Source organism: Protopterus annectens, chromosome 1.part0 (assembly GCF_019279795.1).
Source record: "Protopterus annectens isolate FY-2018-M chromosome 1.part0, PAN1.0, whole genome shotgun sequence".
In the NCBI taxonomy this organism is placed as follows: Eukaryota; Metazoa; Chordata; order Ceratodontiformes; family Protopteridae; genus Protopterus; species Protopterus annectens.
This window is the reverse complement of record NC_056725.1, coordinates 1400506604-1400533178: the sequence shown is the minus strand read 5'-3', so window position 1 is coordinate 1400533178 and position 26575 is coordinate 1400506604. Positions and strand designations below refer to the sequence as shown.

At 39.4% G+C, this 26575-nt stretch overlaps 1 protein-coding gene across 1 annotated transcript in view; it reads right to left on the bottom strand.

The window, feature by feature from the left end:
- Positions 1 to 629: 629 nt before the first annotated feature.
- MIA (MIA SH3 domain containing) overlaps positions 630 to 26575 on the bottom strand; it is a 464578-nt gene continuing 438632 nt past the window's right edge. The window contains exon 4 of the mRNA XM_044067227.1: positions 630 to 833. Within this exon, the coding sequence (XP_043923162.1) occupies positions 810 to 833 (24 nt within the window). The 3' untranslated portion in view covers positions 630 to 809. The remainder of the gene's footprint in view (positions 834 to 26575) is intronic.

The window sequence follows — 26575 nt, the reverse complement described above, 5'->3', positions numbered from 1 at the left end:
GGAAATATTCTAATGCGGGTCTTAGAATGTTTGTTGATTCTATAGGTCTCTTTCTCTCTTGCTGCCTGTTTCATTCAGTAACCATGTGATACCTTTGGTATCATCACATCAGGACTGACATTTTTTTTTTACTTCATGCATGTACAAGTGACATACTTTTTTGCTGCAAGGTAACTGAACAGAAGGTGGCACTTTTATGCATAAGTACCACTCACAAGGCTATACAGATCCTTGTTCAAAACTTATAATTCTCCAGTGATGGCTTTAGTTCCAGGTAGACTGGCTGACTGACAGTCACAGGGCCGCAGATACTGTAGTAATTAACAGATTGGTAAAACAGCATAAGATCGTATTAAAAACAATTATCAGCTAAAAAGAAAAAACACTGAAAGGACCACCAAGTGTTAAAAAGTTAAGAACTATTGTTATTTTAATGATAACAGAACTTCTTCAGAACTCAGTTCTGTTTTTTACTGTAGACTTGTGTCACCACTAATCTAGCTCTGCATACATAGCCTACAACTTATCCAACCTACTCCCAACCCCAGATCCTCTCCACCCTCACTCATCTAGGCACTTTCTTTGCAAGAAAATGTATACAAGAAGAATATAAATGCACAACATGTCAGTAATGCTTGAAAATCTGTTTTATTTGCATTTAATACAGATTTTTTTATGAGAGGAAATAATGCATTTTAAAGAAAACTTGAAAGAGGGAAGTCTGGTGGTTAAAGTTGCACAGCTTCACTTGGCGTACAAGGTGTCATTTGGTCTTCTAGCTGGTTTGGCTGTGAACTTCACACTGTTTCTTAGAAGCAATAAAAGTCCCAGAGCTGTAATGACAAAAGAGGTACACTTAACAACAAAGCGATAGCATCTAAAAAAAATATTCTGTGCAGCAGCAAAGAATGGCAGTGGATCACTGCTCAGAGTAAATATACTATGTATGTGCATACATTATCAAGAGAATATAACACTTATCAGTATGTACATCATGCAGCAGCCAAAGTAAAATATTTTAATACATAACTATGCACTTTTGCATCATTCTGTATCATTTAAATTCAAGATAATGTTCAGTCCTGCAAATGTAGCCAGTAATTCTGATAGAGAGGAAGCTGTGGTTCCTACTCTGCTGTCAGTTGTACACGCTTATCATTGTCATCTTAAAAGCAGTAATATAACATATTTACCAATTGTTTTATTGTCTCATGCTGCTGTTCGTCTCTGGGGCATACCATTAAGAATTTACTGAACACTCCCACCGCAGCACTTTTCCTACCAGTTACAGTGACAATGTTAGTTAAGTAGCTAGTCATATTGCCTCTGTTTATCTCGCTGTTGTACATTGAAATATATGCAGAGTATTTAATGTAGTTCTGACTGAATCAAGGTATTATGCCTTGTAAATAACTTTGAATAACTATAATATGCTTTGTAAATTACTCAGGAATATGTAGGTGCTGCTTTAGAATGTGTTTATTGCACTCATTGTTGTCCTGTACAATATGCAGTGTCTCTGCATCTGTGCTCATATAATATAGCTAATTGCCTGTTTTATGGTTAAAGCCATGGCGGGAAAGGGTCCTCAGACCAGCAAACCTATCCAGAGAGCAAAAACTAAAGACCATTCAAAATAGCATATGTCACTGTACAGTTGTTTCTCTTGGGTTGATGGATGACTTATTATTCACAAATATGGCAACCATTCCTTGTGCAGGAAGAATAAAATATTTTTATGCACAACATTGTTGGTATTCTAGGCCGTATTCGTGTACATTATGAAATGGTTGGTTGATCATTGCTGTTGACAAATAAAACAATGTGGAAGTGCTTTCAAATGTATTTTCTTGAGTGGGAAGTCAGCACTGTGACTTCACTTGCCCAGACTTTGCCACATACGCAATGTAGAAAAAGAAACACTTATCTGTATACTTAGAATGTCATGTTACAAGATGCCACATTCTCAAAATAAACTCTCCTAAAACCTGACTCCTCCCACTATAACACTCACAGTATTCCATCTCATTATTTGTTTAACTTTTACATTCTCTTGTGTACCATAACTAACTGCATGAGTTCTCCCTCTGTCTTGTTAACTTTTAGCTGCTCATGCCTACAAATCTCCAACAATTAACGATCAAAGCTGCTACTCTGTCTGACTAACTCCATCATCAATGTTAATAATTTTACACAATGTAGATGAGTATATGTATGTAAATAATTTGTACTGCTAAGCTCTTACTACTTCCATGCACTGCAACTGTATCTACTCTGTATTGTGTGTCATTTCTTGTATGTACTGTTATGTATGTGGAGCTTTTCTCCCCGGGCCTCCACTAAAACTGGGCTCACCTAAGCCCATTGGACTGGTAAACAAATGCAATCAATCAATCAATAAAGTATTTTGCTTTGAGATGCATGCTAAGCTATCATTTAATTTTATTTTTTTGTCTGATTAAAAACAGCAATGAATAGAGCACTTGTCTCCTTCAAAACAAAAAATAGCAAGAACTGGTTGGTGTCAAGGCATGTCATATTTTTCATGTTATTTTGATTGGGTACACTGGATTCAGCAAGGAGTCCTTTTCTGCTAGCAAACTAGGTATTCTGTTTATTGAGATTGCATAGTTTTTTTTGGATTTCTGTTCTACTGGCCCGGGTCTCCATGTCTGTCTCATTGCCATTCTCACGACATGTCTTCATGAATATCCTCCACTAGCTTTCTAAGAGGCTGCATCTACATCTCTTTTCTTCTACTGTCAGTTTCCTTCACCAGCCACTTCTTGAACATTTACCCTTGAATTCTATTTATCATGGCTTATTAAAGCTTTATTTACTCAGCAATTTATGTATAAATCTAACATCATAGTTCTCAAAACTTGTATTCTGATTACAAAAAAAAAAAAAAAAAACATTGATCCATTCTGGCTACAAAAGTGAAGATTTTAAAGAGCTGGCAATTTATTACCCCATACCAGTTTCCCATCAGCTTGTATCAGCTTTCAGAAAACTTGCTAAGCCCATCAGACATTATCTAATCATTGACAATCCCACTGCTTGCCTTCAGTATGATTTTCAATCCAAATGTAACACGCTGACTGTTCTGCTGCAATTCTCTGAAAAATATCAGAGTTGCTACTGAGACTAGCCTATTCATCTATCCACACACAAGTCAAACTCAAAATCGACTCGTATAGCAATCCCATGAACAGCTATTGCATCCACAACGTTTATTAGGCAAGAAAGGAAATAGATTGCCAGGTCTTTCATCATATGATACATACAGCACTTGCATGTTTACGGAGAATTTAGAGTTGAAAATCAGCCTACACCATATCTTTGAAAGGTGGGAGGAAGCAGGGTACCTTTACAAAATCCACATAAATTCAACAAGGGCATGCAGACGCCACACAGAGGGCAACGCAAATCCAACTTGAAAACCTCTTTCTGTGTGACTGGCCAATTCACTAGGGTAGTTATCAGATTAACAAAGATTTTGATCTTTTAAAACAATTTCCGTTTAATTGACTTAAGAGAACACATAATGCAAATAAATATTGATTGACTCAAATCAAGGTCTACAAGATGAAGCCTGTAGGCTTAATCCATTGTGTCTAACTGTCAAACATAAAAAATGACATTTAAAGTAGCAGGCATTAGCACAGTACTTCCACATAGAAAACAACCCTGCATTTATTACAGTCAAAGCTTATCTCCCTCACTGTTTTTAATAACTAATGTTACGACAGCTGCAACATAATGAACAAATTAAGTAGTAATTGATGCTGTGAATATAGCCACATAATTTAATTACATGTGTTGCAATAAGTTCATGTCTATAAAACCAAAACACAGAGGTACTGGAAAATAAATAACATTTTAATATATCCACAGAGAAATTGGGAAGTAATTCCATGGTGTGCCCACCCCCACATCCTCTTAACTGACAGAATTAATTCTGAGAACTCTGTATTTAGTGGTAATGGGCAACTTCCCCATTGCAAAAGACTTGGAATGCATAATACCATAATAAAGAATATGGTACAGTAAGTAGTGCACAGTAACTGTCGAAAAAACAGTATACCAAATACAGAAAGACTATCCCAAGCTGTACACAAGATATGCACCTCACAGTAACCAGTTTTGATTTAGAGATAGTCCTGCCACAGTGCTGCAAGACGAAGATATGCAGCAGTGCTATATGCTAATGTGGCAGACCAGGGGAGAGGCATATGCTAATTAGCCATGTAGTCTATCCTTGCAACTGTCTGCAGTAAGGTATTTATGCAGCTGAGTGATTCAGGGAATCATTTGGCTGTATAAATAAGCAAGGCTGCTCCTGGACACCTGTGCTAATAAACACAGACAAAAGGCCACGTTCATCCACTGCAGTAGAGGTAAGAGCTGGAGAGTTAAGTGGACAGGTACTGTTGGGGTTTTGGGGGGGGGGCTGCATGTGTGAGTGTGTGTATGTATGGGGCTGCATGTTTGAGTGTGTGTCTGCCTAGGAAGTGTCAGCAGGGGCATTAGGGAGGAGTAGGTTAGGTATGTGTATGGATGAGGTGTGTGTGTCTGGGAGTGCGATTCGGAGGGAAGGGGGCTGTGTGTGCTTGTGTGTCTATGTGTTTTTGGATGGGTGGCTGTCATACCTCCAGACACCTGTAGACTAATGAGCAAAGGCAGCAACATTGGGTCAGGAGGAACACTAGCCACCAGGGATGTCTTTTGGGGGGAACAATGGGCACCAGGGAATGCATTAATTTCCTGCATTAGGGGACACTAGATACCAGGGATAACCTCTCGTGCCATAGTGCCACTTACACATAATGGGGATGGGGAAAACTAGACACTAGGATATTATTTATAGCATGCCTAAAAGGAAGTTAGTTAAAAAAACTGTGCTGAGGATCCACTAGACATCAGCAATACTATTACATAGCCTGCCTCAAAGGCACTAAAAGGGAATTACACCCGCGGGTAACTGAAAAGCTAGATCAGTAAGTTTCTTTAATATATATTGAGGATCTTGGCCATTATTCCATGCCTGCAGCTGTTTGTGATGTATGGGGGGCAGATAAGTAGCAGGCATACCTCTCAACCTTGTAGTGCAAGACAGGACAAAATCAATGACATATGTCATATCTGCCTCCTAAAACCTTAGAAAGTTACTACTCTAACAGTGTTTGCGCTATCATGGATTATCTGAAGGATATGAAGTGCGAACTGATCTGCACTTGCAGTAGTCAGTATTGATTCAGAGACATGCAGATTAGCCGATAATAAAATAATCAGACATCTCTGCATTGCTGGCACAGAGCCTTTTACCACAGGCCCTGACACAAACAGTGGAGTTTTTATGAATCCATTAGACTAACACAGCAACCTAATGCTGTGGTGTCCAGCTATGCTGATTAAAAAGTCGAACAGAACCAGCCTTCATATGAGACATTCATTGTGATATTCCAGAAATCTTATTTCAGCTAACCACATGCCTGTCACTTTTAAAAGAAGTCAGAAACACAGCAGCAGTTCAAAAGCTGAATAAAGATGTAAATGTGTATATAGTACATAATAACGGTTTTGTAGTAAAGTCAGAGGCCTGTATTTTCCAGATTACTGACACATGCTAAGATAAAGATTCATTAAAGATGTGGAAATATATAACGGGATGATACATTCACAACAGTGAAAGATGATTTACTTATACTGTAAAAATATTACTTAGAGGACAAGAACAGTTTGCAAAACTATTGGACTTCACATTCTAACATAACAGGGTGAGACCAATGTCAGTCAAAGATGTAACCGGAGGGTAACTAAATACAGCTATAAATGAAGAACTAGAGAAGAGTTCTGTCGAGTAGAGCCACTGGAGTGATCCCTGGGGTGAATTTTCTATTTCCCATCCACTCATCAAGATTTATCTTAAAGAGGGCCAGTGAGGTGCTCTGTTTGACATGTATGGGAAGTCTATTCCGTAGCATGGGTAGTCTCTGGGTTATGAACCTGTCCCTCCAGCACATTCTGTTGATTGTGGTAATGAGGCTGAGGTCTCTGGAGCGTGTGGTGCAAAGGGATTGGGATTTCTTTAGATGTAGCATTTCTAACAGAGCAGGGTCAGACATGGCTTTGTAAGCCAAGAAAAGATCGCCTCTACGTAGGCGATATGAGACAGAGAATAGTTGGAGTTTTTTGTCTGTCCATATAGGACAAGTGTTTAAGGCCTAGGATCCTCTTTGTGAGGTAATTTTGCGGCCTCTACAGTTGTTGCAGGTGTCTAGTGAGGTACATGCCAAATGGGGCATTGTACTTGATGACTGGCCTAATGAGGGAAGAGTAGAGGGAGACAATGACCTCTTTCTTCCTGGATGCAAAACCCTTAGTAATGAGATGTGCCACATAGAAGGGCTTTCTGACCACAGTGGCTGTCAAAAGAGAGGTTGCTGTCAACTTGTGTTCCCAGATCTCTTATAACACCTTCTGTGTTCAGTGAACTACTGTCGATGTAGTAATTCATGGGAAGTGTGTTTTTCCCAGAGGGGATGGCGATGCATTTTTTGGCATTGAGCTTAAGACAATGGTTCTGACACCTGTTGTTGGTCTCAGTGAGGCCTTTCTGTAGGATGTCAGCATCACTTGGGGAGTTAATAATAGCTCCCAACTTGCAATCGTCTGCGAACTTTGTTACCCAGAGTCCTTTCGTGTTGGCCTGGACTTAAGTAAATACCAAACAGAAGAGTACCCAGGACCGATCCCTGTGAGACTCCACTCGTGACTTGTCAGCAGTCTGACTTGGAGTCAGCTACTTTCACACTGTGGGTTCTATCTGTGAGCCAGTTTGCAATCCACCTAGTGATACAGGGATTGATGCCTAGCTTAGTGAGTTTTTCTATGATTTCTAAGTGGGGAATGTATCAAAGGCCTTGGTCAGATCAAGGTAGGCTGTATGAACCACCTACCTTCATCCACAGCTCTGGTGACTGACACAAAGAAGTCAACCAAGTTGAGCAGGCATGATCTACCCTTCACAAAACCAAACTGTGTGGGATCCAGAGTTTGGAGATTCCCTATATCCTTGTTTATTAGGTCTGTGATGATGCGTTCCTTCAGCAAACTGCTATTCATTGAGATGACAGCATAAAACAGTCCATTCAGTGAATGTTTACATTGATGAAAGTTACCATATCAAATTACATTAGTTGGCCAACATTGCAGATGGTATATTAACATAGTGAATAAGCAAAGTAAACAAAAGAAAATGTATAACTCTCTTAGCAGCTGGCCAACTAATGTAATTCCATGAGCTAACATTTGTGAATGCAAACGTTTGCTGAATGGACTGTTCAGTGCTGTGGTCTCAATGAATACCAGTTCGCAGAAGGGAGCCTTTGATGATATGACATAGATCTGATATATATTCCGTGCACAGAAGCAAAACCCATGCAGAGGTCCCATCATCCAGTCATGGGTGTTCTGCGTACTCTCACTGACATCCTGATAATGACAATGTATTTTTATAGAACCTCACCATTTGCTTGCATGGGATATGTGTGTCATGAATTAGTGTGGCAGCCACTACGCCTTTTCTTGTGCAAGTGCATGTTCCTATGTACCAACAAGGAAGGACATCACCTATGTGGCCAAAAACACATAAGGTACCGTGCATGTAATGTATATGGGAAAACCAGTTTTGATGGAAAGGTACTAGTACTACTTATTGGCTTATGCAGATGGTTCCTATTTAGGAATTACATCTGTAACATAAATGACAGAGTTAACACTGAAGGTGCATGAACTATGCTGATAATTCTGATAATTCACAAAAGTTAGTTACCTGTACAGTTCTGTATGGCAGTCACACTAACAACAATTCTTCACGAGAGAAATAGTTTAACAGTTAAGGTAAAGAGAAAGATAACACACCATAGCACTTAAGTATTGCAGTATAGAACACTAATGAAAGGTAAGACAGGTGATACCCTGTACAATGGCAGAGTACAAAATAGTCAGCACATGACAATAAGAAGTGAGGTTGAGTAGGCGAACCTGGACAATGAGCAGTGTAACGTGTGTTCTGATGGATGGGAGAAGTGGTTCCCAGGTAATGATGAAGTAAATGTTCTTTTAAGGGATAGGACAATGTTACTCTGGACAATAAGCAATAATTATTTTATTCTAAAGGCCTGGTGCTATGAGGGGGTAACTGTATACAATGTAAGTTTTCATTAAGTTTTGTTGGGAAGGGGAAAGGGTCCTAGACATGATTATGACTGAACATTTCATGGAGTACATGCTTTGCTTGTGCATAAGTGTCCTTTCATGATCTTGCTGTACATTTATATCAATCAACAGGGCCAAACTGAATGAATAGCAGAAGATACTGCTAATATAATGTGGGCATTTACTAATGTATTTATTGCACAATTTATTTTATTTTGATTTTGTTTACTGGGATTGTCCGACTGGCTACAGTCAAACCCCTTTTCATCCACAGTCTGGGGAGGAAAGCTCCAACATAATACAAACATTTCTGAACAGACATTCACTAATGCAGATGAACAGACATTATATAATATACATTAATAATTGCACGTACATTTGCTAATTTGATTAGTCATATGAAGAGGCAACTATTACAGTATAAAAGATACTTGTGCATTAGCAAATGTTGAAACATTGAACATTTGAAGAGGTGTATTAGTGGGGTTTTCAGATAAGTAATAGATCAAGTGATTAGTGCTTAGAAATTCAAATAATGTAGGACAGGGAAGGAACTAGGTAGAGCAGAAAATGTTAATATTTTAGTTAAGAGGTGGGGTGTAAAGGTTAAAAGATAATTATTTATATGGCTATCCTAAGGTTTATAGTGTCACAAAACACGTATACAACTGGGAGATGCTAGTACAATTATTCATAAATTGGTGAAGACTGACAGAGGGGCATGTGATTCTGAATGAAGAGAAATGGTTTGATGATATGGTAATCTAAAGAGAACAGTGGCATTTATCACAGACAGATTATGTTACAAAGCAATGTTTCTGGTGTCTTGTCAGCATCTAGAGTTGGTAGTGATGTATAACATTTAGGAAATGGCCTTAAAAAATACTAAAAGTGTATGTGTTAAAGTACATAAACATAAGACCTATAATACTACATGATGGGCATTTAAAACAAAATACAACAGGGAATAGACTGTTAAGTAAACAGTCTTACCCCCATAGCCTGGACTTCACTAGTGATGTGATGGACACATATCATTTAGCTGAGTTCTTCACTAGTATATAATCCCTCACATGCTTCTCAGTGGGTCTATATCATATAATCGAAAACACTATTAGTCAAACACTAATAAGCAAAAACCCTAAATGTCGAACAAACATTTCAGAGAAAACTTTCTTTGGGTTAAAAGCCATTGGGCCAACGCAGCGAACTACACAAAAACATCACCAAATAAAACCAGTTCTACTGGGGGGCTATGTCCCCACACCCCTCAATGTGGGGTGCTGCCCCCATGCTCCCCCAACTAAATATACCAGCTCTGAGATTGCACTACAGTGGAGAAAAGTGCAAATCCCCAATGACGGCAGACTGGTTGTTTTCCCAGTGAAACATTTCGCTGAAACTTTTTTTCGACATTTAAACTTTTCGCTTATTAGTGTTCGACTAACTAAGCATTTGACTAATAGTGTTTTCGACTATATGATATAGGCCCGCTTCTCAACTGTCCCTAATTTTGTAGAATGTCCCTGATGTTGTCTCATATATTTGCCATGCCCCTCATCATTTTTTTTTTTACTTCATGGTAAATCCCTGAGGAATTAAGTCGGTCGGTAATGCAGACATTAGAGCTTATAGGTTCATATTTAAGTACTAGGACATCTGTCTGCAGACCATTACAAGCCTGGCCAATAACCCTTAAGTCCCTTCCAGCATTGAGGAGGGCAATGCAAGATAGACCAGGTAAGAATCTGAGGTTCCCCAGCCAATTAGTTACGTTTACCTTGAAGGTGGCAAGTGTGCTTCTTTGCCTGACATGTATATAGTCTAACTCCAAGAGAGCCATTTTTCAGAACCTCCTCTTTTCTCTACAGTATGGCAGTCTTGGACTTAAGTACATGTAAATCTGGATTTTCAGTCATTGGGCTACCACTTTTCAGGACTCTGGAATCTGAGTCCCAACATTCTAAGTGGTTACCTAATTGTACACTTCATAAACATTAAAACTCATGGCATACCTGTCTTTGTAGTGGTTCTGATGCATTCAGCAGGACCTCTGAATCATGCCATTAAACACAATTATTAGCCAAGCAAGTTCACAAGGATATGTATAACTGCCTGAAGAACAAAATCCAGTAATAAGCCCTTTATGTATACAATGGTGAGTGAATGGCTAAAGCTTGTTCACTTAATCACTAGCATTATTTCTCCCTCCAATTCCACGGCTCCATAACAGGCACTGCACTACCAGGTGAAGCCTGCAACTTTACAGTTTATGCAAGTGATACAAGTACCAGCATGGTTTTAAGTATTTGGATATAGTGCTATACAAATAAATAAGTTCTGCATTTAATGAACATTCAAGAGCATGACTTGCCTACTGTTCTACCCAAGTTCAGCACACAGAGTGGAAGTTTTGATTCTATCTCTGAACCTTTTACTCGCAAGAAAAAAATTCACAAAACTAATCACAAAAGATGTAATAACGTATCACAATTAAGCATTTATTAAGTGAATTTTGAAAAACTCAAAGTTGCAGAAATATTGAAAAAACAACTGAATATAATTTATAAGAAAGATTTCAAAAGAAATAGCATTATAACAATAATAAAGCATAAAGAACAACAAATGAAAAATGGCAGAAGAAAAAGCAAGCACTGCATTTTCAGTGGTTTTTCTTCCTAAAAAAAAAGAAAAAACATGTTTTTGTTTGTTTTTCCTTCAGTCTGTACCAACTTATCTGGAATTATTCAGAATCATTAGTTAAAAGTGAACTTGTCCATTGACACTTTCAGCTATAACCTGGGTCAAGAAGGCAGAGACAACAAAAGCAATCATAACAAAGAATGCAAGTTGAATTTGCAACAAAACATAAACAGTCATGGGTGGGTTTGACATAATGGTTAAGGTCATCAACTTTTAAATGCAAAGTACAAGGTTTGATTCATACTCTGGGTTATTGGTTAGGCTTAAAATGGCCATTCAGGGCAGTTAGCTTAGTACTCAGCTATGAACCAATGAAAATGCAAGTTGAATTTGCGAGAAAACATGAGCACTTAGCCAATATACAGTATGTATATATATATTTAGTTGTATACATACATTGAAATAATGAAGCTAAAGGAGAACACCATAGACATTATTTATAAAATATACATATAAAGTTCATTTTTACCAAACAGTTCTGACCATATGGAGACATTGTCAGTTGCAGTGTGCAACAAAGGATACTGTTAGCAATCTATGCAAGTCTAGTAAAAGCTCACAAGCCCCAGGCACTCAAAGACCACTGTATTCTGGCTAGGGACTCGGGCATGTTGTAGCTTACATGGGCTGTCACAAACACAAGTACATGTTTAGGCAAGGTGTAGCCGTCATCTGCAGAGGCTAGAGCTGCCGCAGCTCATCTGAACGCAGCGACCAAGTTCAAGCAAGGTAAGTGCAACAGGAAGGGAATGGGAGGGGGTGGGAGAATAGATTCGGGTTTTAGACAGGAATTTGAATTGGAATTTAGCCACAGAGAGAGTTTTAGGGTGAGGAAGCAGAAGGGCATTTTTTTATGGTTAGGGTGCAATTAGAGACTTTAGGTTTGCAAAGCAGGAGGGGAGTTTAAGTTTTGAAATAGGGGAGTTTTAAGATTAGGGACCAAGTGAGGAGTTTAGGGTTAAGGATCAAGTGGGGACTTTAAGTATAGGAAAAGGGTGGGGAGTTTAGGGTTAGGAAACAGGAGTGGAGTTTTAGGGTTAGGTAGCAATTGGAGATTTTAGGGAGAGGGCAGTGAAGCTTTTGGCTTAGAGAGTCATTGGGGACTAAAGGATTAGAGAGCAGGAGGGGAGTGCTTTGGTTAGGGTTAGGGACCAGGTGGGAGTTTTAGGGTTTGAGTTAGTGTGCTAGTAGGGCTATACAGTTCATTTGGGTCAGTTGGTCTGAGGCCTAGGTAATGCTCTAGGATCAGGCTAATGAGAGTTAGGGCACTTGCTATTTAGAGCAACTCGCAGTGAGCAAGTGTGTCATGAGGTACTAGACATGAGCACTTGTAGTAGACCCGCATGTAGACATAAAGTGATAATTTTGGCAGCTGCATTTTATAATAATGACAAGAAAAACGTTTTTCCTTCTCACTGACAGAAAATCACTTTGGTTTGGACATGTTTATCAAAGAAAGGGACATCCTTTTCTGAAAAAAATGCCATTCTATCATTTTAAATAAATTAAACACATACATGCATGAGTACCTACACACACAGAGGCTGTTTTGATTACAGAACTTCCAGCCAGTGGAGATAAAGACATGCCAGATAAGTGGAAGAAAGAAAGTAAAAAACTAAGAAAGGGTGTTGCAAAGATAAAAAAGAAAGAAGGAAAGGAAGAAGGGCTGTTACAGAGGCTATCAGAAGTTCTAATTAGTTTGTATTTGAGTTTCTGTGAATAGCTATGTATGGGACTAGAAGTAAAATGCAAAAATGGGGGGTTGTATCAGAAAAGGCTACATCATCATAAATTGTGTAATATAACAAATTAAGCAAATATTAAGTGAATTTGAAATGCTCAACAAAATATAGGAATACTGTGAAAATGACTGAGACCCTTTTATGAGAAAGATTCCAAGAGAAATATTAATATGCAGTACTTTGAAAGAGATTTAAGTAGAATAAAGCAACGATTTATGTTGTATTTTTACAGTTACATGTCTTATGTGGAAGGGAAGTCCTTATATTTTTTCAGACAGTAAAGTATTAAGTAATGTACAATAACAGAATATAAGTAGAAAGAAGTACAGAACAATATAAGTATCTGAAATAAGTTAGGGAATAAGAGTAGACGAATTAAAAGATAGTTTCTATGTTTGCAAAACCGAAAGAGCTCTTAGGAGATGCATTTATGAGCACATTTATGATGTGACTCATTTTAAAGAGAACAATGCACTTTTTACATATTCTGTTATATGTCCCACTAGTAGGTATTCCTTTTTTTGTTTTGGAACAAGAACCCCATAACCCCAGAGGTGGGCCATGGCAAACTAAGTTGGAATTTAAAGAGTTATTATGCCAACTTAAATTGGATGTTAGTAAGCATCCTGGCTTAAATTACAACATTTCTATCTCTAGTGTTTTGAAAACAAGGGCTGCAAAATTATGGAGGGCTTACATTTTTTTATACATTTATTATGTGTCTTATGTTACATGCAATACAGCAATATTTTTAAATTATTCCTGAAGCCTTGATTTCAATGAATTTATTATATTTATATTTATATATAATTTAAGACATCTTATTTAACTTCTATTTATATTTTATATTTACCATGGACATTAATGAGTCATCCAAATCATTTTAGCAGGGTATTTTCTAACACTGAGTATGGTTGTTTTTGTTATTGAATTTTGTCGATTTATTTTACTACGCCTTTAAGGTTCTGGTTTTAAAGTAATTTATATGCAAATGATTTTCATTAAGGGATGTTTGTGACTACTGACTAGTCTGTGTACTTTGATTAGGATACAAATGGATTGGCTGTTTTAATACTATTGTTCTGAAGAAGTCTAATATTTTAAACAGACAAAAGTGCTTAACTTATTCATTGATGTTATGTTGTCCTATCTCACCTTCATCCTTGCTGGTTGGGTTCGGAGCCGAAACTCGACTCTGACTCAGCTGTATACCAAAGCTTGAGAGCTTCTACTGGCTCGAGGCTATAACCTATCCCATAGTGCTTAGCGGCTGTTACCCAGATCTCGTTTGCTGCTTGAAGCTTCGGGATTGTCTTTGCTGGCTCAGGCTAGTAAACATTTAGTATTATACTGTTTTTGGATAACTTCTCCTAAAACTTACTATCACATCTTAGTTTACCTTTCCCAGTTATAGTATAGTGCCTTTTTGTCTGATTGTATTATTCTTGGGTAATTTTTCCTTTGCGGCTGTCTTTTTGGGCCTTGTTTTCTCTCTTCCCCTTATCTAGTTAAAGAATTCATTTCGGTTAGAGGATTCTTTCACCTTCTTTTCCTCCCTTAAGGAGTCATCGTTTAAATTAGAGGTGTCTCCATGGGTTGAAGGCGATTGTCGTTTAATTTAGAGACTTCTCCTCCCTATCCTTTCCATTTTTTCTTGTAAAAAAAAAAAAAAAAAGACTTTCTGTCTTGCTTTTACTTTTTATAGTAGTTTAAAATTTACTGTTGTGTTATTTTTTGGCAGTTAACATGTCTAAAGAATCTGTTAAGGAGCACAAACAATCTGGATTTAAAAAAGTGTGATTCATGCACTCAGAAAATGTTTATAATGGACAGATGCACAAGTTGTGTCTACTGTCTGGGACCAGTCCATCTCCAAAACTCCTGCTCCATTTGTCATAGTTTCAGTGCAAGGGTCTTACAGGAGAGAAAAAATAAGCTCATTTTAAGGGGCTTGTTGAAAGTTGAAAGTAAACAGACCTCAAAACTGGATAAGTCAAAAAGGCCTGCTTCATCGGCTCCTGTGTCTGAGCCGTCAAGCAGTTTCAAAGATACAGCATCCTCGGATTTGAAAGTTATCGGTTCCAACAAATCTGGTCCTCCCTCAGTTCCATCTGTCTCCTTGGAACTGTTGCAGAGCTGAAAAAGGAGTTCGTCACCATCCTTGGAGCCTATTCATTTGGTGCCTCAATCTCCTTTGTTACAGTCTGTGGCAGGTAGCCACAAACCATCAAGCCATTCCTCTCGATCCTCCAGATTATTGGATGATGATGTGGGGCAGGTTGTGAAGATGTTGCTCCGGACCTGGGCCCTAGCAGAAATTCTCTTGAGCCCAGCCCATCAGATAGTGTAGCCAACAACTGTACCTCAGATAACGTCAATTCCTCCTCCAACTCGGATGACTTTGGAGTCAGAGAGTATGGAAGTCGTTATGCTGGAACCAGTGGAGCCAGTAATCACTCCTGATATCTCGGCTCTGACGTCTGCTCCAATCTCGTCAATGTTGTCTTCCATTGAGGGATCAGGAGGTCAACACTCCCTGGTCAGCTCGGGGGGGGTGAGTTAAGTCACAACTCATGTTGGAACCGGTCTCCCACTTGGCACTTCGGCTCAGGTGAGTTCAGCTCCCACATCAGCCTTGGAGCCACCCTCCTTGGTGCCAGAGAGATCTCCTGGCCCCTCGGGACTGGAGTCTCTTTTGGCCCAGGATCATGGTGCCTTAGAGGTGATGCGGAGTGTGCTCTCTACTGAGTCTGCTCCACCTTCAGCTCCTGCCACTCTTCCCCCAAAAGGGCTGGTGTTCACCTCTTCATCATCCCTCCATCATTTCCAGAGTAGAGAGTCAGTGCCCCAGGAAACCGAAATGGGTGAAACCTCCTCTTCTGATACCTCGCCGGAACATTCCCTGAGGAGGTTCCTCATAAGAGACAGTGTAAGAGGAAGCATGTAGACTCCCCTGAGTCTGTCACTTCTGATACTGACTTGGAGGATTCAGAAGGGTCCCCACGGTCACCCTCTGAGGATGTCTCTTTTTCAGGCATCCTGGTGATCCTTAAGCAGAGGGGCAGCTGGAAGTCCATTTCCTCTTCCGAAGATGAGTTGGTATACCTGGAGGCATTTTGCTCTCGCCCTTCCACCTCTTGGGTGTCTCCACCTTTCAACCCTCTCCTGGGTGTAGTGAGTCAGAAGGTGTGGGACTCTCCAGAATCAGTGAACCCCATTCCGCGTAGGCCAAATAAATTAATTACGGCCCCAGAGAATAAGCAGTATCTAACTTAGGGAGTTCCAGTAAATGTGATGGTGGTGGCAGCAGCCACAAAGAAGGAGTTAGCTGGGACTTCAGCATCTGTCCATCCACAGAACAAGGAATCTCATACGATGAACAGGTATGGGAAGTGTACTTTCTCCTCAGTGGCCTTTACCTTGCAGTCACTGATTTATTTGTCATATTTCACCCGACTTCAGAGGAATTTCCTAAATGAGCTGGAAGATACCCTACAAGGTGCTACAGCCCAGAATTTATTGGATGAGATTAATTCTCAGCTTGCAACCTTAACCTCCATCACTAACTTTTCCATGCAGCTCATTTCGTATGCAGCCGATGGAGCGAGCAGGGCAGTAGGCACAGGAATAACTCTTCTGAGACATTCCTGGATGTGCCTTTGCGAGTTTGCTGAACCCTTCAGATCTTCCTTCATTGAGGCCCCATTTGATGACTCATCCTTGTTCGGGCCAAAAGTGAAAAAGACTCTCACCAGGAGCCAACAAGATGGTAAGACTCTATCTGCCATCGGAGTCCATTTTTCCAACCCTACCAGACCTTATTCTAAAGGTCAGAAGAGCAGAAAGATGTGGTTCCAGAAGTCCAAAGGAGCCTTATCTGATGCTCGTGGTGATCCTTCTCCCAGGGGCAGAGAGGGAAAACAGTGGAAGACGCCGTCCATGTGGCAGAGGGGGGCGCAGAACCAGGGTGACAGAGATACTTTCTCTGATCGGTCCTTCCAGCGCTCCTGAAAGAAGGCCTGACTGTCTGCCTCTGGAGGCAGTCGGGGGAGGCTGTCACAAATGGGTACAGTCCATTATATCCAGAGTGTTTACCAAATGCATAGCACTAGTCACAGCTCATCTGAGATGTCAAGGATTCCAGGTGTTTCCATATCTAGATGACTGGCTCCTAACTGCCACCACCAAGCAGCTACTAATCAAAGCCAGGGACTACACCATCCATCTGTTCTCAAAACTAGGCATTACTATAAATGCAGAAAAATTTGCCTTGTTGCCATCACAGCGTATTACCTTTATAGGTGCAGATTTAAACACAAAGACATGTTGGAAAAACTGCCTCAAGAAAGGATACAAACATTACGCAATCAAGTGCTTATCTTACTCAACAAGAAAAAAGTACAGGCAAGATTTGCCCTCAAGGTGCTAGGCACTATGGCAGCAACAATAACACTGGTTCCCCTGACATAACTTCACATGTGAATATTACAGTGGCTACTCTTTGCTCAGTGGTCCATACAGGAGTTACCCATGTCTCACAAGATTCTCATTACAGATTCCTGCAAAAGGGACCTGCTTTGGTGGCTCCAGTCCACTCAAGTAACAATGGGCAGACCGTTTGTACTTCCCCAACCTGTTGCTACAGTAACCATGGATGCATCCCAGATAGGGTGGGGGGCATTATCTGGGATAGATGGTCCAAGAGGTTTGGAAAGATCACGAGTACAATTTGCACATCAATGTCCAGAGATGAGGGCGGTGCAAGCATTTCAGAACTCTCTTCCCACAGGAACTATCGCAATTCAGACAAACAATATGTCAGTGGTATGGTACATCAACAAACAGGGGGGAACCAGATCCTATCCCCTATGTTGAGAGGCTCAGAGAGTTTGGCAATGGGTGATATCTTCTCAACGCTTTCTGACGGCAACACACATCCCAGGAAAATCAAACATCATAGCAGACAGGCTAAGCAGAGCGATTCTCATGTCTCATGAGTGGTCCCTGAATCAGGAAGTTGCAAATCGGATTTTTCGCAAATGGAGCCAGCCTTGCTGCGACTTTTTTGCCACTCCCTTCAATGCCAAATGCAGCAACTACTTTGTCCTCATTTTCCCTCTGGGAGAGTCACTGAGGGATGCACTCGCCCACGATTGGCCCCCAGGACTTCTTTATGATTTTCCCTCATTTCCTTTGATTCCAAAAGTTATTCAGAAAGCCAAGTCATTGAGTCACAGGTTAATTCTCATTGATCCATGCTGATCTCGTCAGATTTGGTTCCCTTTCCTTTGGCCCCACTTTCAGGAGGACCCATGGATCCTGGACCCAGTGCCGGATCTTCTTATGCAACAGTCAGGAACACTCCATCCTACCCTTCAGAGCCTCAAGCTGACAGCTTGGTTTCTCCACTTCCAACCTTAGCCAGGCTTCCAGAATTATCCCCTGCAGTATGCCACATTTTGGTCTCCTCGCACAAAAAAGACAACTAGGAAACGTTATGCAAGTAAGTGAAAGAGGTTCACTTGTTGGGCAGACAAAAAAACACATAGATCCTTTTACAGCCTCTATACCTGCAATTTTGGAATTCCTGACATAATTTTTAATCAAGGAGCAGCAGCAGTCACTATTAGAGTTCAACTAGCCGCTATTTCCAGTTATGTGAGGGAACTCGGATCCACTGTAATGTCCCACAAGTTATGCAAGACCTTCCTCAGGGGTACATTTCTGTTAATATCTCCTGTAAGAGAACCCCCTCCCCCATGGGATCTAAATTTAGTATTATCCGCATTGAGTCTTCCCCCTTTCGAACCAGCATCCTCTTGTTCGTTAAAATTTTTATCCTGGAAAACTCTTTCTAACAGCAGTTACCTCAGCTAAGAGGGTTTCAGAGCTGCAGGCCTTAGCCATCTGTCCTCCCTATTTGATCTTCTACAAAGATAGAGTTTCCCTCAGAACAAATCCCTCCTTCTTACCAAAAGTCTGTTCTGAAACAAATTTCAAACAATCTATAGAATTGCCTGTGTTTTTTCCTAATTATAGCAACAAGGCAGAATATAAGCTTCACCAATTGGATGTACATAGACAACTGTGTTTTTATTTACACAGGACGAAAGATTTCAGAAAATCAGATCAATTGTTTGTGTCCTATTCAGAAACAAAAAAAGGCCAGGCAGTCTCAAAAGTTACTTTGTCCAAATGGCTTACTGAGACTATCAAATATGTGTATCGCTCTCACAATAAAGAACCGCCAGGGAAAGTGAAAGGACATTCAACTAGAGCGGCGTCTACTTCTATTGCCTTTCAACCCAGACTTCCATTGGATTCAATTTGTGCTGCTGCTACATGGGTTAATCCTCACACCTTTATCTCTCATTACAAAGTAGATGTGGCCTCCCGGAACAGGGCATCCTTTGATTCTACTGTCCTGAAGAGTTTATTCCCTTGAGCCACCCAAGAGAAAGATGCTGGGGACTCTGTCCCAACCAGCAAGAATGAAGGCGAGACAGGACAACATAACATAAAGAAGTTATGTACTCACCATAACGTTCCATGTTTGTTGCCCAGTATCTCGCCTTCATTCTTGTGTCCCACCCAGCCATCCCCCTTCTAGAGGATCTAGAGGAATTTTTACAATTGGCAAATATGGTCTGATTTCCATCTTGCCTTCCTTTTACCTTTATGACCAATATATTTTCTCTTTCTGTATGTTAAACATACCATTGGGAGCTCTCTCCCTCAAATAAGATCTGGGGAACAGCCGCTAAGCACCATGGGATAGGTTATAGCCTCGAGCCAGTAGAAGCTCTCGAGCTTTGGTATACGGCAGAGTCAGAGCCGAGTTTAGGCTCTGAACCCAACCAGCAAAATGAAGGTGAGATACTGGACAACAAACATGGAACATTATGGTGAGTACATAACTTCTTTTTTTAACATTAAAGTTTATATCTTCTCCCACACAGCGCAGTTTGCCTTTTTGTTTTAGGTACTTCTACATGAGTGTACATTTAAACTAAGATGAAAAGGAAAGACAGTGCTGCAGATGCAGAAGAGAGGGATAGATACTTGCCAATAAGCAGCAAGAGAGAACGGCTACAGAAAATAGCCAATTAAGTAAATGTTTATTTAAGAATGAATGACAAGAGTAAATAACTAAATAAATGCTCATTGCAATCTTTTGTACAAGAATAGTATAGAGCTGCTGACTGCTGTAGAGTATACCTCTCTCAGCCCTAAGTATTTTATCATTACTTTCCAATTTTCTGCCATTATTTACCCCTCACTAAGGTTCCGTGATTTGCCTCTTGAAAATTTCCATCTGAACCTGACACCTTGTTGAGTCCCTTTTACTTTAACATGGCTTGAATCAGGAGCGGCCTTAGGTCAACTGGTGCCCTAGGCAAAAGGGCTCCACAGTGCCCCCTACCACACCATCTGGTGCCCCCATCCTGTCTACCTACACCAAATAAATACTGGAAAAGTGCCCCTGCTACAGCGGCGCCCTAGGCGGCCGCCTAGTTGGCCTATGTCTAAGACCAGCTATAGCTTGAATTACATCTTCATAGTAGGCAACACAACAAGATGTGAGCTCTTGGGGTCACTGTCATACTAGCCAAACTGAGAGCAATAGGGGCAAGTAAAGCACGCATAGTTGCTTAGTTACTTAGCTAGTTTAGTTAAATTAAGAGGAATTTAATTGTAATCTCGGTACCTTGCATGCTGTTACTGCAATATAATGAATAGAACAAGTAGAACTGGAAAACCCAGGTGATATTGTGTGAAGGGCAGATATAACCATTTTTCCATATCCATTACCCCGGCATGGCAAGGTATGGCACTCAGTAACTCCAAGCCAGGCATCAGCATTTCCACTTGAAGATTACTTTAGTTTCCGTTAAGCTGTATTTAAGTTTGTGTGTGTGTGTGTGTGTGTGTGTGTGTGTGTGTGTGTGTGTGTGTGTGTGTGTGTGTGTGTGTGTGTGTGTGTGTGTGTGTGTGTGCGTTCATGCGTGCGTGTGCATCCACACACGTGTGTGTCTGGGCATATGACAGAGAAAAAGAGACAGAGTGGCTGCATAGTGGCATTTTACCTTGTCACAAGCCTAGTGAGTTTGTAAGATGTTTCTCAGGTTCAATGTAATAAAATTCTATTGTACTAGTCCCATAAAATATAACCACCAGAAATACTACTTAAAAAAATAATTTTTCCTTAATTCATCTGGAATAATTTTCCTTAATTCATCTCGCTGTAGTACATCTCATCTGTCCTCATTTCATTCATTATACTACTGATCTGCCTATTTCAGTGAAAGTATTAACTGATGGAGTTTGCTGGGAATTTAGGTATGCCATGAATGTGGACATCAGGGTTTAGTAACACTCACACAGATGTATGGCACATGGACAATATAGGACTGTGTTGTACCCTGTACAACTTTTAATAAAGCTGGGGGGGGGTGGCTGTAGAAGAATTTAAATTACCTTCTTCTTGTTTGATAATTTCAGACAATTTTAATGTGTGAATGATAGCAACTTGTTGGCTTGGTTTAAACTACAGTACTTTCTGGCTACTGCTTGTCTGTGCTACATAATTTTTTTGATTTATTGGCAAATCACTAAAGATTACAAACATTAAATGGGAGGGAGCTGGCAATGGACTAAAGCAATTTTCACCCTGTTAGCATTTAATTGTTTTAAAATGTAGACAGTTTACTGCATTACTTTCTGGCTGTTGTTTGCGTGTGAAGCAAGGTTGACACTGTACCTGAATTTGCAAACTGTTCCTGGTTTTGCCTAATGTTTTGTTCTGTGCCTCTTAAACATTTTGGTTTTCTGGCAAATCATAAAGAATTGCAGTCATTAATTGGGGGGTGCAGCTGTGGATTAAATCAACTTATTATCTTGTCCTTTAATTATTTTAAAGTCTGGATGAAAGCAATGTTCTATTTGTTTGTATTAAAGTCTGCATTACTTTCTGGTTACTCTGAGTATGTAGCAAAGTTGAAACTGTCCCTGATTTTGCAGGCTGTCCCTTACTTTTCCTCATATTTTGGTATGTGCCTCATACAGTCTTTGGTTTTATGGCAAATCATGTCTGTGGGTGAAAGCAATTTACCTTCTTGTTGTTTGATCATTTTACATTCTGGCTTCACAGGACTATTGTGCATTATATATATATATATATATGTGTCCATTGAATCAGTACCCTCCATCTCATCCTGTAAAACCATTCGGAAAGACTTCCTAGACCAAATCTGGCTCTGTTCTTGCTCAACACCAGGATAAACTATATCCCTAAATGTGGGCAAGTGTATATTCATACCCTGTACTTCCTTACTCTCCCTTCTTCACTCACTTCCTTACTTCTATCAATTTCTTTTCCCTGGCTTTCTCTCTAACTATACCATAAGTCTGCTTTTCCTCTCACTTCATATTGCAGTTCCTATTTGTGTTTTAGTAACTTACCTGTAATTTCTCTATAAACTGGTTAAACATTTTCTAAATATTAAATTATTGTCATATAACTTGTATCAATTCTTAACCAATGTTTTCATATCATGTCTAATTTGGTATAATTATATAAACTGTAGATGGTTTGGGATTATTTTTGGAGACTGTAAAATTATTTTTCTTAAAATGTCTTGTAATACTGTGGAACATTTCTCCCTGGGCCTCTGCTGAAAATTACCTAGTTGGTCTTTCCCAGTAATCAAATGTCAATAATAAATAAATAAATATAGGAAATAAATAAATAGTGTAAAACACCAAAATCGATGAAAAATAAAAATAATAAAAAATCCAGCCATGTAGATAAGACGTAGAATTTATTGTACACCACCAAAAAATACTTTTTTTGGTGTTGTACAATAAATTCTACGTCTTATCTATGTGGTTGGATTTTATTATTTTTAAATATAGGAAATACATTGAACTATTTATTGTTTGGTAACTGTGCTAAAAAAAGTTGAAACTATCTCTGATTTCACAAAATGTCCCAGACCTTGTCTGATATTTTTGGCCAGTGTCTTACAAAATGAGTAGTTTTATGACAAATCACTAAGGATTACAGTCACTAAATGGGGGAGGAGGCTGTGGATGAAAACAACTTACCCTTTTGTTGTTTTCTCATTTTAAAGTCTGGCTTTACATGACTAGTGTGCATTTATATGAAATACATTGGAATATTTATTCTCTGGTGAATCTTTGTGTAAATCACAGTTGAAACTGTTCCCGATTTCACCAAATGTTCCATACTTTTGCCTCATGTTTTTGTCTACCTCATAAAATTTGTGTTTTTTCAGATCTTTGAGGACTGCAGTCACTAAGTGATAATAGACATTTGCCTTTATAGACTTTATACCCTTTAGAAAATGCATGTTGATGTAAATATTGCTATTTTAGCAGTTTTCTAAGTTTATATGATCAATACTAAAAGTCTGTTCCTTATTTTGGACTCTGGCTGTCATGGTCAAGTCAAGCAGTCACTAGTCTAGCTTTATAGGACTTGTGTGCATTTGTGTAAAACAAGTTGGAATGCTTTGCTGTGGTCATTTTTCATCACAGACAGACATTTGAGATGTATACAGTCAATTGGCTGTAATTAATAGGTACAGACAATGCTGGACTACAATAGCAGCAGTTCAAATGCTCTTAAAACAGAAAGGTGAATCAAGAAGAGCATGAGCATTTATACAAAGTCTCCGTCCTGCCCAAGAAAAGTGTGTGGAGGCCTGTGGTTTGGAAACTGCCCAGGATCCAAGATGCACTTAATCCATCACTGTCTGGGTGAAATTCATATGCAATGCAAGGAGTCTAGAAAGGGAACTGGAGACTTGTAAATTGTGATGGAAAAAGGTAAGGTGGACATTGATTACATCACAGAAACACAGGTCATTGATAATAGGGGAGGAAGACAGAGGTGCCCAGACATAGGTTGCTTAGGAATGGCAGATGGGGAGGTGAATTCACTAGATAGTTCAGTTCTCCACATTACATAAAATTTTCTATTTCAGATGGTAGTTTTTAAATAGTTCTAAAGATATTTTGTGGAATCTAAAGGTTGCTTGGTATGTTTATCAAGCCTAAATGACTGATAGTACAATATCACTTGGATAAGTCTGGGGACAGAATAGCTGCTACTTGACTGAATGTATGTTTTGTCTGATTCTTTGTTAAATGCTGTGTTGACTGATTTTTTTCAGAAGTCATGTTGGGAGGGATTGGTGAGGTTTTGTTCACTAAGGGAGTTGGTTAATTGTTGGTGAGTTAAATGTTCAAATACTTTAGATGTCATTCTAAGTATGATTATTTGTCTATAGTTCTTAGATTTGATAGAAGTTTCTCCTTTTTGCAATGGTATAAGATAAGGTTATTTCCCAGTACTGGGAAGGTTACTTTCATAGATGCATCTTTTGAGTAATTTTATTAGGAGCATGGCAATGAAGTGAGAGCACATTTTCATACATGCACTGCTTAGTTGATGTGAACCTGATGAACCACAGAGCTTGGTTTTAATAATATCTTTCTTGCAGTTAATATGCTAACTTCATTGAATATAAATTCCTCTGGGTGTTGTACCCTTGATGTTGTGATGATCATGGGAGGGTGGTGGGGTTGGGGTTCTTATCACATAGTCGAACTTTTACAAGTTGGTATTGCTGTTTTGCGGTACAGTGAACCCCAATATAATGTGTCATGTGATAACATGGATTTGGATATAATGTGACTGGCAACTGGTTCCTATCTTCATCTGCCCTTGTTAAAAAACAGCACACATGATGGATAAATTGAAACACAAATAGAAATCTTTTATTGTCACACAGTAGTGCTTTCACCAGCATGTGTCATCTGCAAGTTTAATTATCTTTTTGTATGTGGCATGATTGATGCACAAAGAACTGAAGTATTGCCTGCTTAGAATCCAGTGAGTTTCTTTTAGCTCTTGGTCAGGCAGTGCTAATGTTACCAAACAGTACTGTAAATGGATTGCTGATCAGTTTATGTTCACAGCATAGAACACTGTGGGAACTGAATGTCCATTTCATAATGAAAATGGCTGCACCATTGGCTGGTTTTGAAGAGATGTTGCTGGCACTAATCAAAGCTGATTTGTTTTACACTGCTTTTGTACAGTGAGTGGAAGACCAACTGAAAAAAAAATTCTCATTAACCTCACATTAACATGATCCTACACTTTAAACAACTTAATTTTTTGACCCTACATACAGTATTATGGTGGAGTTTTACTGTAATATCTTTGTAGTGCTGCTATGTCTTAACCAAGCTGTGTGGGGCTGGTGATGGTGTGGTATTGGTGTTTAATTTCAGTAGTTTGTTTATGAGTTTCCAAAACTTACTGGGTAGCATGTTAGTGTACTTGGGCTGCTCAAAGTGCAGCTTTTGTGTTTTAAATGGCTTGTTTACACTTGTGTTTTGAATATTTGTTACGTATTTAGGACTGCTTTGATCTGGTAGTTGATGTGCTTTGTCCAGGCTGTCTCCCCCTCTGTCTCTCTCTCTCTCTCTAATATTATGGATTTTAATTCAGGATGCATCAATGATTGGGATATATTTTAATACTAATTTTTTTAAATGTATTTTTTTACAGGAGCTAGGCTTTCTCTTGCTCTTGTTCTCTCTAGTATTATGGATTTTAATTTAGAAGCATCAATGGGTGTAATATATCTTAATATTAACTAATTTCTTTGTGTGTGTGTGTGTGTGTGTGTGTGTGTGTGTGTGTGTGTGTGTGTGTGTGTGTGTGTGTGTGTGTGTGTGTGAGCTAGGCTATCAAGAATACCAAGTATGCTGTTATAGAAACAGTATGATGTTTTATTCCAATGAAGGATGAAAAATGTATTTGTGGGGGAGGACTATTTTTTGTACTATGTCATTAAAGTGTATTATACTAAAAGGTTTGAAACTGTAGACTTCTCTATATTTGTAGATTTTGGTAGGTCTTGCCTGTTTCCAAATGATAACTGATGGGCTGTGGTCACTTAATGAGTTGGATAGTATGCCTGCATCTGTGATATGCTCAGATTTAGACATTAGGAACTAGTCTGGTATACTGTAGTGATTAATAGTTTTATCACTTCTCGGTGGAATGTTAATAACATTGGCCCGACTGTGTAGCAGTATGGATGGACTAGCCTAATTGGTTGTGGTCCAAGTCAATGTTGAAGCATAGTGGGAAGGCAAGACATGGATGTGGTGAGAAGGGTATTACCTGGAAAAACAGAAGTGGCTAGTTGAATATTACAGGTGTCACTCCTGGGTATGTGACTTTTCACTGTGTTCATCTGAGACCTATCTGAGGGACCACTGTACCGTATCAGTTTTGATGCATACACATAAAGATAGATGCAGCAGTGGGGAATGTGGGACAGCTTAAGGAAGAACTTTGAAATTCTGACCTAGAAGGAGGCAAAAAAGTTAAATCTGGATACAGAAATTTCAAGGAACTGATGGCAACAGAGAAGCAAATAACTCTGGTAGCTTTGATCACACCTTAACTGTCCAGCAGGTAGCAGTGTGAAAGGTCAATGACAGCAGTGAACATAATGTAATACTCCTGCTGTTCTGGGCCCTGGCCAGACAGCACCTTATGTACTGTACACAGTTCACTAGATCATAAAGGAAGAGGGACATCAGGCTTCTGGAAACTCAAGAGTCTAGAAAACTAGCATTAGACGTCTGTATGCAATGTACAGGGAAGCACATAATCAGAACTCAGAGGAACTGGGGCACTTCTCATTAGAGAGGGACAGGAAAACATGATTTATATGTACAATATCATGTTCCATTGATGTGAAGGTATCTACCTGAAGAAGACAGGCAGGTGATGTGACAGAGACAGCAGAGAGCCAACTACTCTCTCAATCTGTGAAAGTACTACTTCCTAGTGG